The 14,098-nt window shown below is 37.9% G+C and overlaps 1 protein-coding gene across 1 annotated transcript; it reads left to right on the top strand.

The window, feature by feature from the left end:
* Positions 1–4,739: 4,739 nt before the first annotated feature.
* synpo2b (synaptopodin 2b) lies at positions 4,740–12,036 on the top strand (the record flags this gene model as incomplete). Its single annotated transcript, XM_079263721.1, has 3 exons — positions 4,740–5,412; positions 6,208–8,255; positions 11,488–12,036. 3 exons carry the CDS (start codon positions 4,740–4,742, stop codon positions 12,019–12,021), a joined length of 3,255 nt encoding a protein of 1,084 aa, XP_079119847.1. The 3' UTR covers positions 12,022–12,036.
* Between the last annotated feature and the right edge of the window lie 2,062 nt (positions 12,037–14,098).

Below are 14,098 nucleotides of genomic sequence, written 5' to 3'. Positions count from 1 at the left end.
TTTGCGGCTTGTCACAAGTCAACAAGAAGCTGCATGCGGCTAAAGTGTGCTGATAAAAGGCAGACGCACGGACAAAAAGACACATTTACCAGCAATGTTAATAATTACAGTTACTCACAAAAGAGTGCTTTTGGGATTTTATTGCAGCCATTATAAATGAGTTGCTCTTTATCAGTCATAGACTCCATTTGATATATTGTTTTCTTGTTATTAATATAATTTTCTTCTACTAAGCCTTTATTAAATCCCCACTTGCTTAAAAAATATCTCAAAACAGAAGCATCAAATTTTAACAGGCTACACACAGACTCACACACACATCCAATGTAAAGGTTAAAATTACATTAGAACATTGTAAAATTTTAGTACACTTAATACAAAGAAGAATGACTATTAGTGATTTCCTAAAAGAGACCACTCAATTGATCAAAAAGGTGCACACATTTGTAATGAATATATTTAATAGGTCCTTGAGGTGTAAATAACTAATTAATTTTTGACAAGTTGAGCTTTCTTTGGTCAGAGCCAATAGACAACAGCCTTGCGTGGAGTCCACTGGAGTATCCGACTCAAGTCACTGCAACCAGTATTACCCAGGTTCATCAAGATGGGTCTGGGTTAGACATTGAGTGACACTTTAGGGAAAGTGGAGGCAAATATGGCTTTGTTCCAAACTGAACCAAAGACTTAAGAAAAATCCAGATTGTGATAAAAACATAGTTTACAGATTAAGTTAATGATAATAATAATGGATTGGATTTTTATGGTGCTTTTTGTGGCACTAAAGAAACAAGTTTTAGTCATCAGAAATGGGGAATTGTAGCAGTGAATTCATGTTATACCTTACTTATAATAATTGCATATGTTATACATTAATCTCATATGTACTTTTGCTACTTATATAAACTTGTCCTATTCTAACAAACCTTCTTCATATCTTTCCAACTCATCCAGAGTCTTTGGTAATTTTTTTCCACAACACACCACATTCTTACTTGTAAGCTACTTGTACAGCCACAGCTGCTGTGGGTCAGACTAACAGAATCCTCTCTGACCACCACCAACTATTTATACATAATCTTACATGAAGGATGAGATGCAAGGAAGGTGAAGTGTCTTGCCCAAAGAGACAATGACAGGCTGACGGGGGGAGTGGGATTTAAACTGCCAACTTGCCATTGGACGTCATGCTCTATCACCTGAGCCACTGCAAAATATAAAAGTTCAGGTTGTATCAGCTTTCACAGATTCACTGTGAGGTGAATGTTCAGATCTGTCATGTTACAGTTCAGTTGTATCTAATTTATGCTTTATAGACTCATAAACAAATTTCCTTCCTTCTTGTAAAATATAAATGGGTTAGGGTCCCATAACCCTTATTTAGAATTGGGCAGGTATAGAAAATTGATGGAAAAAAAATACAGATTGTGGATACTCAGTGTAGAATCTTAATAAAAATCTGCATAAAGACATTTAAAAATGTAAAGCTGTCAGTTTTTAAACTAATACATATTGAGAATAACCTACTTGGCATAACATTTGTTTCTGTGGATATTTATGATGTCCAACAAAATCTTTCACAAGACCTGCCAATCTGATAAAAGCAGGCTTTTAATGAAGCAAAGTACCTAATGGGATATAACCATTAAAGGATAAGTAACAGGATAAAATCACTCATGTTTCCTCTAATTGATGCAGAATACTTTATCAGTTTCTTTACTACTTTTGCAAACCAAGGTATTAAACACTGCTTTGTTTAATTAACAAACATTCTGTCAAAGAGAACAAAGCCTCACTATTTCGGCTTAATTAGTTGGAGTTTAATTAATTCTGGATCACAGCCTACTTTCATAGTAATGAGAAATCTGTATTCATAAATCTTATAGTGGCTGCCCAATAACACATATAAAAGGATTTTTTTTTTTGTCATTTTAACAGTGAATTATTTTTTAAACTGTCTTTTAGACAAGCTTAGGGCACATTTAAAAATACCTCCAGAGTTTATTATGTCAACTGGCTCCTGCTGCTGCCTAATAATACTGACTGAGTTGTGCCTGAGAAAGGGGTTGAGACAGGGACACTTCTCTCTTGTTAAATATAGCAGCACACATACAGAAGCAAGACTGCACTACAAGACTGCTGCTGGTAGGTAACATGAACACCTGCTGTTTACTACAAGACTAGTTTAAACTCTTTGATGCATGAGGGATGATTGCTGTGAGCATTGTAGGCTTGCAGGTAACTTTGTGGTGCTTCTTAAACTTCCAAAATGTTTTATAGGATGTTATTTTAGTGAAGGAGATTAAGCCAGAAGTCAAACTGCTGTAGATTTTAGTGCTTGTTCAGATTATGCAAAAGTGTTGAGAAATTGACTTGACTCAGTAGCATTCCAGTACTTCAGGCATTAAATGTTTCATTCTAAAACTCTGTTTCATACATAGTAAGTTATTGATTCATTTATATTTTGGTGTGTTCATTGTTGGAACTATACGGGCAGTGTTTTTTTTTTTTTTTTTCTTTTTTAGGTTGTTTTAAAGCCCCTGAAATCAGTTATAAAAATGTGGAAAATGTGCATGAGCCTTATTAGTGGTTCTGGTTACACAGTCTAATTATCTGATAACACTGAATCATCTAATCTGCTGGAGCTCAGTCCTCATGAGGATCATCCGTCAGAGCAAGAGTTCACTCATTTGTCAAGGATGCTGACTCTGTGTTCCCATGGAAATGGCTCAACATACTGAAGCTGAAACCATAATAGGAAAGAGAAACTCTGGCCTCACCAAAGTCAGATTTGATGGTGGTCAAGTGTTCAAGTGAAGTGGAACCAAGTGTGAAGAGAAGCCATGAGGGCATAGATTTGCTTTGAATCACAGTAAGATTTCAAGAGGCCTTACCTTTTAGGAATCCCACAACCATGTGTTTCACGGGTTTTACTTTTTCTGAGCTTTTAACAAACAACCAGCTTTCAGCCCAACAATCTTGTGTCCAGTAATCCCAAATGCCAACTGCTGCAGGTAACAAAGTGCATGCTTTCTGCGTTTTCACGTGTTGTCCTTTTTGTTTTGTTTCACCTAAAAGAATATTAACTACAAGTTCTTCCCAAAGTAAGTTGTCCAGTTTGAAAAAGTTAAACACGTGTGCAAAGAATATAACAGAACAAGTTTATCTTTGCTTAAACCATTCAAGCAGTTTGCTAAAATTCTGACTAAAGCAGTAATACATTTGTGCACAATGCCTGATCATGTGTTATAACTGTTTTCCCCACACCTGCCTATAATCTCAAATGTGTTAAGCACTAGTTCATATGTGTTAGATGTGCAGTAGCCAGCATTTGCCATTATGGAAAAGTAGGTGTCCATCGTTATCATCCTCCATTCTAAAGAGATAGACTGCAACCAATAAATGCATGATAGATTTAAACTTGGTACATCTTCTACAAATATTATCAAAACCATTCAAGTATCATACATGTTTTTGTATAGTTTTAGCTTTTTAAATGTCAAAGTCTGTAATTATTTTTTATTTAACAGTAGATGAGTTATGTTATTATGTACCTGTGGCTTTGGAGTTGGCATGGTTGTCTTTCAGTTTTAAGTTTGCTTGTTTGATCATCTACTTCCTGTCCACTATACAACGTGCATGTTGGGGGAAATATAATGAACCCTATTTTGTCCTTAGTGGTGTAGGGCATGCATTAAATTAAGTGAGGCTGTGAATGTTGATAAAAGGAAATGGGTAACACGATGTCTGAAAAGACTGAGATGTTAAAAATTGAAATTACATTCCCTGCTACTACAAATGAAAATATCTGCCATGCAAATGTAAATAGTATAATTCCAAAGACACTATAATGTATTGAATCACAGAACGTGTAAACATTTGAGAACGATACTATGGCACCACCTTGTGGTTAATATGGGAAATGCTGCATTTTTGTATGAAAACATCGTATGGTCATAATGTTTTCCTTTAAGTAACAATGAAGATCTTCCCCCTGTCTGCCTTGTGATATCATTTTGAGAGAAACGTTAGTTTAAAGAAATGTTGTAATCGCATATTTCGCTCACTTTTCTACTAGATTAAGTGTTGGTGTGTTTCCATTGACAAAACAAACATTGCCTTTAAGAAGATAGAAGGAGGTAAAGATATTCATAATTCATAACATCAAAGCATCTCATAAATGGAGATGCTGACAGCCGCTGCAACCCTGAAACTTGTTGCAGTGACAAATCGAAGCAGTGTAGGGAAAGAAACCTCACTGTGTAAACAGCAGTTCGGAAAACAGCCACCCAATTGTTTTGCTTATACTCTTGCCATGAATGCTGTTTCCCCCATGATATTACATACCATTCCATTTACAGCAATGGCAGCCCTGATGAGACTGCCAAAGCAAATCTTCAATTCCTATTGGGGATAGGAATAGTTTGGAGTATTACAAGGTTGTCGTTGCAGAGTTTACATGATGTTAAAAAAGCATAATGCTCTCTTGAGCGACACAAAAGCGAAATTAAGTCCTATTAGTTAATAATGTAACTTGAATATTTCACCAGTACCATTCTAGTGTTTAAATGTAGTTCGCACCACATGTAATTTACGATGTTATGTTTTCTTATACATACATCTAATGTAAATTACTGAAATTGTGATAAGTTTGTGGTATTTGCAAAGGTTCTTTTGAGCTTAAAATGTGTTGTTATTTTGTTCTTTATTAAGGTGTCCTTGGTGAAACAGCATAAGAGATGGAACCAGAAGTTGAAGACCTAGAGATAAGTGATAACTTGACCCCCTGTTCAGGCTCTGATGGTTCCCAAGAAATTTGTGTCTCTGAGTCTTTGACGGGGTCATATAATGAAGATGATGACAGTGAGGCTGAGAACCCCTTAGCCTTCAAGTCTGGATCCGAGTCCCTAGAGTGCCTTAAGTTGCAGGACTGGGAATCTGCAAGTAAGCAAGAATCCCATGCAGTACATAGTGAGGTGGATCCTGCAGTTTCTGAACAAGGAGAGGATGAAATCATTTGTGAATCAAGAGAATCCATTACAGATTCTCCTCACACCCAAACCCCACCAACATCACTTTCCACGTACCCTGAACCCCCAGATTCCATGTCTCACACTGACCACATATTGTGGCAGCATTCCCAGTCTTCCTCCTCCTCTTTTGGCTGTTCTGCAGATCTGACCCAGGCCTTGACCCTGACCACAAAACAGCCCCAGGGAACCAGTTATAGGCAGGGCCCAAGGACTGGGAACAGGAGGGTCGAATCTTCAGAGGAAGGAGGGAGTGGTGAAGCACCTCCTGCTTCTGTCTTCTTTGGAATTTCAGACGAGGGTGCTGAGCAGGCAGAGAAGTGGAACTCAGGGTCTGACACAGATCTGTACAGACCAGACAGGCACAGGACAAGGTACACACGTAAGTATTTAATCTTCTTTTTTCCTTTGATATTTGAGGGAAACAAGTGCAGACTGCACAGCATAAAGTGAGAGTTTTTATTCCAAGCTGGATGGAGCATGTATGATTTAGATGAGATGTGATTTAATGTCAGCTTTAAATGCAGCCATTGAGACACAGCTGACTCCAGATTAAAACCTTAAATATTATTTTCTGTCTCTACATATTGTAGGTGTTAAGTAAAGCAAAATATTTTCTTTGGCTCATGAAAAACATGTCATGTACTATGAGTGCAGCTATTTTCATGCTCTAACATGGGGTCTGTTTGAGGTGGACTTAGAGGCAGAATTCCCATGGCTTTATTAGTCAGACCAGGATAAGAATAAAATATGACCATATGACAGAGTTGGCAGAGGCAAATTTGACAGACACCAACATGTGTCTCCATGGATTGTCACTTGATCCCTTTTCCAATCGTAAGACTGACTGCTATGGAAAGTGAGGAGCTCACTTTTCTTGCCTTATGGACCCCCCCTGGGTTAGCTGTAAGTAAATATCATGCTTTTATTAGTGTGCTTGCTTCAGCAGGGGTAACTTAAAATTTCTGCTTGTCATGATTGCTTCATGTAATAGTACTAAGAAAAAAAAATCAACCCCTGAGTTATTTCATTGTGCAGTGACCTATGAAATAATGTGTACTTATGATATCGTAAGCGATTTGAAGAATTTAAAGATGACAGAATGTTTGTTGAAATGCTTTGTACACTTTCATGTTCCACTCTCTTTTCTCCTTTTCTGTCCTATTCTTTGTCTCAGGGCTCAGGCACACTGAGAGCCAATCAGAGAAACGTGTGAAAGAGACCAAGTCTAAATGTAAACGAATTGCCCAACTGCTGACTGATGCACCCAACCCCCAAAACAAGGGAGCCTTGCTGTTTAAAAAACGCCAGCAAAGGGTCAAGAAGTACACACTTGTGAGTTACGGTACTGGCATTGACAGCGAAGACCAAATAGAGGGGGGAACTGACGAAGTTAGATCAGCTGGTTATAACACTGTGCCTACGAGCGATTCAGAGCAAGACGAGGAGTACTGTCTATATCATCAGCAGTATAACTTAAGTGTGAGTTGGGGAAGTGTTCAAAATATGGAAGTGCTACCAGAGACAAAAGGGAAAGGAGTTTTGATGTTTGCACAACGGCGCAAACGAATGGATGGCATTGTGTCAGAGCATGAAGAACTGAGGAGTAAAGGATTACCTGTGGAGGCAGAGTCTGAACCACAAAGTATAAGAGGACAGAATACCTATGACCCACAGGAAATGCATGTGCATGCTGATGAGACCAATTACTCAGATGTAAATCTCAAGAAACATTTAGAAAGTCATGATAATCTTCAGCAGATGAACCACCTCGCCAACATGCCCAAGCCTCTGGTGCCAAACAGAACTGCAAAACCTTTCCAGGGGTTTCAAGATGGCTCAACTCCTGCTGCCATGCCTTGGGGTGCCAGTCCAGTCCAAAAGACGAATGGATCAAGATTTAAAGTACCTGTGCCAGTTAATACTAACCCAAAGGTTTGGTCTCCAACTGGAGATATCATAGCCTCAAGAGATGAGCGAATATCTGTGCCAGCCATAAAGACCGGGATACTACCAGAGTCAAAACGGAAAACAGCTAATAAACAGCCATCAACGTCAACACAAGGCACAGATCCTAAAATTCAAAACAAAGGGGAAAGAAGGTCATATATTGAGTCAGAAGAAGACTGCTTTAGTCTGGGGGCTGAGGCTTGCAACTTCATGCAGCCCAGAACAATGAAACTCAAGAATCCTCCTCCGGTTGCCCCAAAACCTACCATCGACCCATCATGCCCACCTTGGATGATGACAAGTCCCTCCAGTGAGCCCTATATTCTTCCAAGAAGTCCAGTCCCACAACCCTCTCATAGTCCTGTGGGGCCTCATAGTCAGCATTTTTTACAGCAGCAAGATTGGGCTCAGCCTCAACAGATGGCCAGCCGTTGGGCATCAGATCAAACTCAGGCAACACTTCAAACACCTGCCAATGCCTGGGTTCCGGTCAGCTCCTCTTCTCAGCTTCCTCTTCAGCCACCCACAAATAGCTGGACTCAACAGCCGGCACGATCCCCTGTGAGTATGCCGGCTCACAGTCCTTCTTACAGCCCACATTCGCCCCCAAAGAACAAGTCAGACAGTGCTCCAAACTCTGTTGCATCTTGCCCACCACAGACAGGGAAGTCACACTTAAACACATCAAAAGGCTTGCAGGTTTCTCCCAAGGGTCGGGTCTCAGACAGAAGTATGAAACTGGCTGCTGATGGTTCGGCCATGGCAGGAAAAGGAGCAGCATTGTTTGCTAAAAGACAGTCCCGTATGGAGAAGTTTGTTGTTGATGCAGAAACAGTGCAAGCTAACAAAACAAGATCCCCCTCTCCAACTTTGTCTCTTCCTAACTCATGGCGATATTCATCCAATATTCGTGCCCCACCTCCACTGTCATATAATCCTCTCCTTGCTCCTTTCTACCCTCCATCAGCAGCCAAGCAGGCCCCTTCCACGAGCCCCAAAATCAAACCCAAGACCAAAGAGAAGTCTAAATCAGCCCCCAAGAACCTAAATGCCTTAGATATCATGAAGCATCAACCCTATCAGTTGGACTCATCTCTATTTACATATGATGCAGCCTCTGAGGCAAAAAGCCCCAGCCCTAAACCACCTCCTTTGTCAAAGTTTGAAATTACCAAAAGCCGTAAACAAAGATCTGCTTCTTCTCACTCTTCTTATAATATCTCTGATCTTGCTGTTCATAGCAAGACAGAGCCCCCTTCTAAGTCTCCTGGGCCGGTAAGTCCTCAGAATTCCTCTGTCCAAAGCACAAGATCAGCTGCGCCACTAGCTACTGACAAGCACTTGGATGAAAAGCTCGTTGCCACAACTGCAGCCAATCACATAAGCGGCAAGCAAGCACCAAGCCCCCGACCTCCAAGCACGTCCTCTCAGCATTCATCTATCAGTGACAGCATAGCTTCAGCTTTCTCCCCTGCATCTCTTATTGCTCGAGGCGCACGCCAAATGGCTCCTCGTCCAAAATTTTCTGCTAAGAAACCAGTGGTGACAGGAAAACAGTGGAAGCCTGTTGCTATGCTTCAGTCGATCTAAGACTGTACATGGTCATGCTTTATTGTAGTCTAAAGCCATTATTGCACCATTACATCTGTAACTTGGTGACTTTTTAAATGTCTTAACAAATGGAAATGTTTAGACTTTTGCACTTTTGGATGAATGCAGGCTTCATCCGAAGTGATTAACAGTGTGCAGCTATGATATATGTAGCTATTAAAATATTGTGACAAAAAATTTCAAACTAAAAGTTATTTTAGATAAGTTTAAAGGCTAAACAAGCAAGATAAAGAAGTTTAAAAGTGATTACAATGCCTAATCAAAGTTATTTGAATAAGTAATAAGTGAATGACTTACCACAATCTTCTTCTAAAACCTGGACATCAAGCATAGACTTGAAAAGGAAAAGTGAGAAAAAAAAAAACTAAACAAAATAATTCTCAGGAAGTGCCTGTACATGTGCAATAATGTGTGAAAAAGAGGCATATTGTGTTCTCTGCCTACAGTCAGTAGTTGTTGTTTTGTCCTCTCTTTAGGAAGAGAGATGATCCCATGTAGTAGTAATATACACTGAACCCCCGAACTACACAAATCAGTTATAATTAATGTAATTAACAACTACTTAAAATTCTGTAATCTGGTTTAACAATTTATAATATTTCCAGAATATTTTGATTATTCATTGGTAATGGGGGAAACCTATCTACACATTAATTTGTGTGCAAATATTTTTCAGTTCCTTCTATCTCATTCCAGACTTTTATTGTATCACAACAGACTGAGGCATTATTATTGTGATCTTTAATCCTAACAAAACAACCCTAACAAAATTTTCTAACTTTTAAATGTGGATGTATACATATATATATATATATATATATATATATATATATATATATATATATATATATATATTATGACCAGTCGGAAAAAGTCATAAAACATCCTGCATCTTTGTCTATAGTTGGAAAACATCCACAGCAATCAATCCACAGAGCTCTGAATGTATATCTGATTCCATTATAGCAACTCCAGATGAAACAAAGAAACAAAGAAAACAAATGTCTTGTTTGTCTCTGTCTTCATTTTCCTGACTTATCCCTGTTTACTGCACTTCTTGTATGCAGCAAAGTCTTGCCATTAAATTTCTTTTTCCTCCTACTTGTGCACTTTCTATGGGTGTTGAGTACTTATATTAGCTTTTCCTTCTGAGCAGCCCACGCTTTCTCCTTTCTCTTTCTCATCCCTTCTTAATTTCAAAAGAAGTTCACTGACTATCCGCTGTCCACAATTATAAATTTATATATTACACTTGAATTCACATGTGTGTATGTTCCTCTTTCATCTTTTCCAGCAGCACACTTTTTGCTCTCAATATGAAATGTTTGTATTTATATTATATTTAGCCTTAAAGACTTTCTACACATTCTTGTAACAAGATGTTGATTATGTAAAAGGAAAATCCACTCAAAACTGAAGTTTGCATTTTGCATGATTGTGTGCCAACTTACGTGACATTAATTCGCCACAAAATTCACAAAAAGCATTTTTGGAGCAATACATTTTATGAAAAGCAATAGTTTTCTGCTCAACAAAGTGAATATCTTCATCAGTAATTTCCTTAATTGCAACAAGATATTTTATAGTATTTATACAGTCATCAGATGAATATCAATGAGTTATCATTAAATGCTACAAGTAACTCTGAAAATAGCATAAAAATCTAAATATCTTGATACTATTCAAAAGAAAATTTTGACAAAAAAATTGAGGGATGTCATCAGTCACAAAATAAAGTACCAAATTCAGCAGTTTTATTCCATAAAATTAGTCAACATGTTTCTTCCAACAGATCTGGTTAATGTAAGTACAACTCATGCACCCCAGTGATATGTAATATAACCCAATGAAACAGCACATAAGTACACTTATCCTATGTTTACATATTTTTAGTTTTTGTTGTCATCATCACAGTAATAATATTTCTATTTCATGTCACATGTAATTATTATTGTATACTCAACATATTTGTATTTAAAATGATCCTTTCTTATACTTTCCTGCTCTGTATGATTTTGATCATGTAGGATAAATAACAAAAACCCCAAATGCTGTGAGTTGACGCCCAGTTTATTAAGAAATCAGTGTCATTACCAGGAACATTATTACACACTCTGATTTCTTACACCAAATATATTTTTTTCCCCACAACAAATAACAGTTTAATGTTACCATTTAGCTAAGTACTCCTTTTTTTTTTTTTTTTCTATTGTAGCATATTATTGTTTTTGTGTCTGTGTTTTATGGTGACATAAGAAATGTTCTTTTATTATTTCCAGCACAACTCTGATTGGCTCTAGTAGGGGCAAAATTCTAATGACAAATTGAGAACACTGTCATGATGTAGATTTTCAAATGAATCCACATGAAAAGTAATCTTCAAAATGACAACAAAATTAAACAAATGAACCCCAAATGCAAACTCCCTTTTAGGCTGGATTTTCCATGGAGAAAAAAAAAAATAGAAAAGTAGTTTTAAACTAATTTTTATAGCTATCTTTAAATGACATTCCCACTGTACATTTGAGGTCCGGCAGACGGTAAGTTATGAAATCTTTTTAATGTCACTGATATTTACCATATAAATGATGAATCTTTTTAATATTTTTAGTGGGATTCAAATGAAAACTCAGTTCATGGAAATTACTGACAGATATAGTCAGAAATCTGTTGTAGAATTGTGTAAAGGTTATTGACTTAATTATGTTGCCACTATCAAAACTTATTACTATAAAAGAAAATAGCAAAGCAGAACATAATCTGTTTAGTTCAAGTATGCTAGTTCACATTAGCTGCACAGATATTGGTTGTTAAAGGTTTTGTAAAACCAGAGGCTGGTACTAAAGCCTATAAAGCTACTTCCAAACCAGTAAACAAATGCTAACTTTTCTTTTAGGGCTTTGGCAGGAGTCGATCCCTCAGCCTGCCCCGGCGACTGAATTCAGTTTCCTCTGGTGGACTTCTGTCACCTGTAAGCACACCTGGAATCCAGCCATCATTTTTGTCCATGCAGAGACAAACCTCCATTCAAAGGCAAGTCATCAAGCCACTGACACCATGGGAAGCAGCAGCAAGAAGTCCCATCGGCTCTGTGGATGACGCCTTCACCTTTCAGAGCCTCCCCTCATCTGTTGCTTCTAATGTGAAAGCCGCAGCACACCAAAGATCTCTGCCAGAGCCCCCAGATGAATGGAAGCGTAGGGTGTCTCTTGATGCTGCCATGAAGAGTCATTATCATCATGCTGTCCCAGCTTTCCAAGCACTCCCCAAGAGCAAGACATTTTCACCTGAAAATCCAGCCTTCTATGGGCCTCCCTTTAGGCCTGCTCAGCCCCTCAGAGGTCTAGGTGCAGCCAGTACTGGATACATAACACAGGGCCCTGACCCAACAAAACTTTCTCACTTGTATACCGCAACCCAGAGAAGTTAATAACATTGAGACAAAATCTGACCTACATCAGATAAAACAGAGATGCTAAATTATATTAACACGAATGGTTTGTGCTTCAGATTGTCACAGTGAAAGTGTACTCAAAAGTTCATAAAAAAGTATATATAGTGTTTTCTTATGTTCCAGTAAAAGTTCCTTTTAGTTCAGTTTTGTGGAAATGTCTTACAGTTTAAGATAATTTGTCACATTTTGTTAACTGTTGATGGTAGAGATAGCTCTGCACATGGTATGAACAAGGCCGGATTAGCCAATGGGCATCATGGGTACGGGCCCAGAGGCCCACACCCATTGGGGGCCCATGTACGGCCCATGTAAGGCATGCACCAGCAGTTTGGACATGAAACAAAATGTTTATAAAAGCCAGCTTGTCACACCACCGTGTCTAGTGTATTGCTATTGGTACCACTGGCTGAGAGATGTTCGAAATGTCTTTTCACAGTGTATCATTCACAATTTTCACAATGTTGCGGTGGGGAAGGGGGCCCCTGGAACACTCTGGGCCCAGGGGCCTGTGCACTTTTAATCCGGCCCTGGGTATGAATAGCTGCTTGGTTGATGAACAGAGTTTACAAGATATACATGAGCTATTTTTTCCCACTTCGATAGGACATTTCATCCTATTAGAAAGATATTAGAAATAGTTGTGTCTTAATTATGTTTCAATACTTTGTAAAGCATTTTTACGTTTAAACATTTTTCACACTGATAACCATTGTAACTGTCAACCTGTGATAATCAGAGAAATAATCAGAGCCCAACTGATAAGCAAAAAAAAAAAAAAAGAAAAAAAAAAGACATTTATAAACTGGATTGCAATTGTCCAAATATCTTTTTAAACCTCACTTTTGATTTATTTTTCACTGCAAGTGGATGCTGAACATGAGAAAAGCAACAAAGTCTGAGATACTCTGCTTTGCAAGTTGTGTAACAGTGACAGACAGCTAGATGGGCTCTAGTATGACTCTGTCTTTCACTCATTATAACCATGGATACACAAAGTATGATTCATTTATGGCATTTTCTATTGACCACAAAATACTGTTTCTTCATTAATGGTTTAGTGACTTTACAGGAAAGTAAAAAGTTGCATCTTGGTGATGATTTTATTCTAAATACTGAACCGTTTGTCTGATTTCTTAAAAAAACATAGATATGGTGTATTTAAGAGGAGTGATTACTACATGCATATATTCACTATAGTATCCCTCACCGTTTGGTCTTTCACCTGCCAGGATTGTACCTTGGGGATTCTTTATATATTTATATATAATATATATTTTAGCTATGTTTTTAGCCAAAAATAATTCAAACTTGCCTTTAACCTTGCACAGATTTTTTGTGGTTTTCACTTTTCACTTTTAAACACAAACTAAATAAATCAAATATTTTAAATATGTGTTGGTGTTTTCTCACTTTATAAAATTAAATTTCTGTGTATATTGATGATAAAAAAAAGTACATTTGTGTTATTTTTCTAACATTAATATTTTAAAAAAATACATACTTGCTTCATGTTACATCATGTTAGTGTCTGTTTATCAATAATTGTTTGCAAGATATTAAATAATTTTCCATAAGATTAAAAACAAAATTAACAACCAAATTAAAGACAATCAAATCTCTTATCATTTCTAGCACAGGGACATCACCCATTTAACCCCTTTCAATGATCTGTTTATCGTTACCTAAAGTCAGTGAGGACACACAATAACAGGAGCACAACTTTGCAGAGAAGTAAAAGCAGCAGCTGTACTGAGTATTAAGGACCCCCTAACTTGGAGCCATGGCATCTTAGGTTATCTCAGCCCCAGGAGGCCTATTCATTTTGACCATTCACAAACAAGAGAAGGAAAATGTCTCAGTAGGAGGAATCCTCATCCCTCAGAACATCAGTGCACATAGAGTATGTGTATGCACTGTTCATCGTTCCCTCTCCCTGCTATCCTTGTCCCATAGTGTCTGCAAGTGGTTTTGAGTGTTTGTCAGGTTAAATTTAGCCTATTGATGCAAGCTGCATTCCATTCACAACAGACACAGGGACACACTCGCAGTTTGG

The sequence above is a fragment of the Telmatherina bonti genome, assembly GCF_933228915.1.
Source record: "Telmatherina bonti genome assembly, chromosome: 3".
Lineage (NCBI taxonomy): Eukaryota > Metazoa > Chordata > Actinopteri > Atheriniformes > Telmatherinidae > Telmatherina > Telmatherina bonti.
Note: the sequence above shows the minus strand (reverse complement) of the source record. Positions and strands in the feature narration are given on the sequence as shown.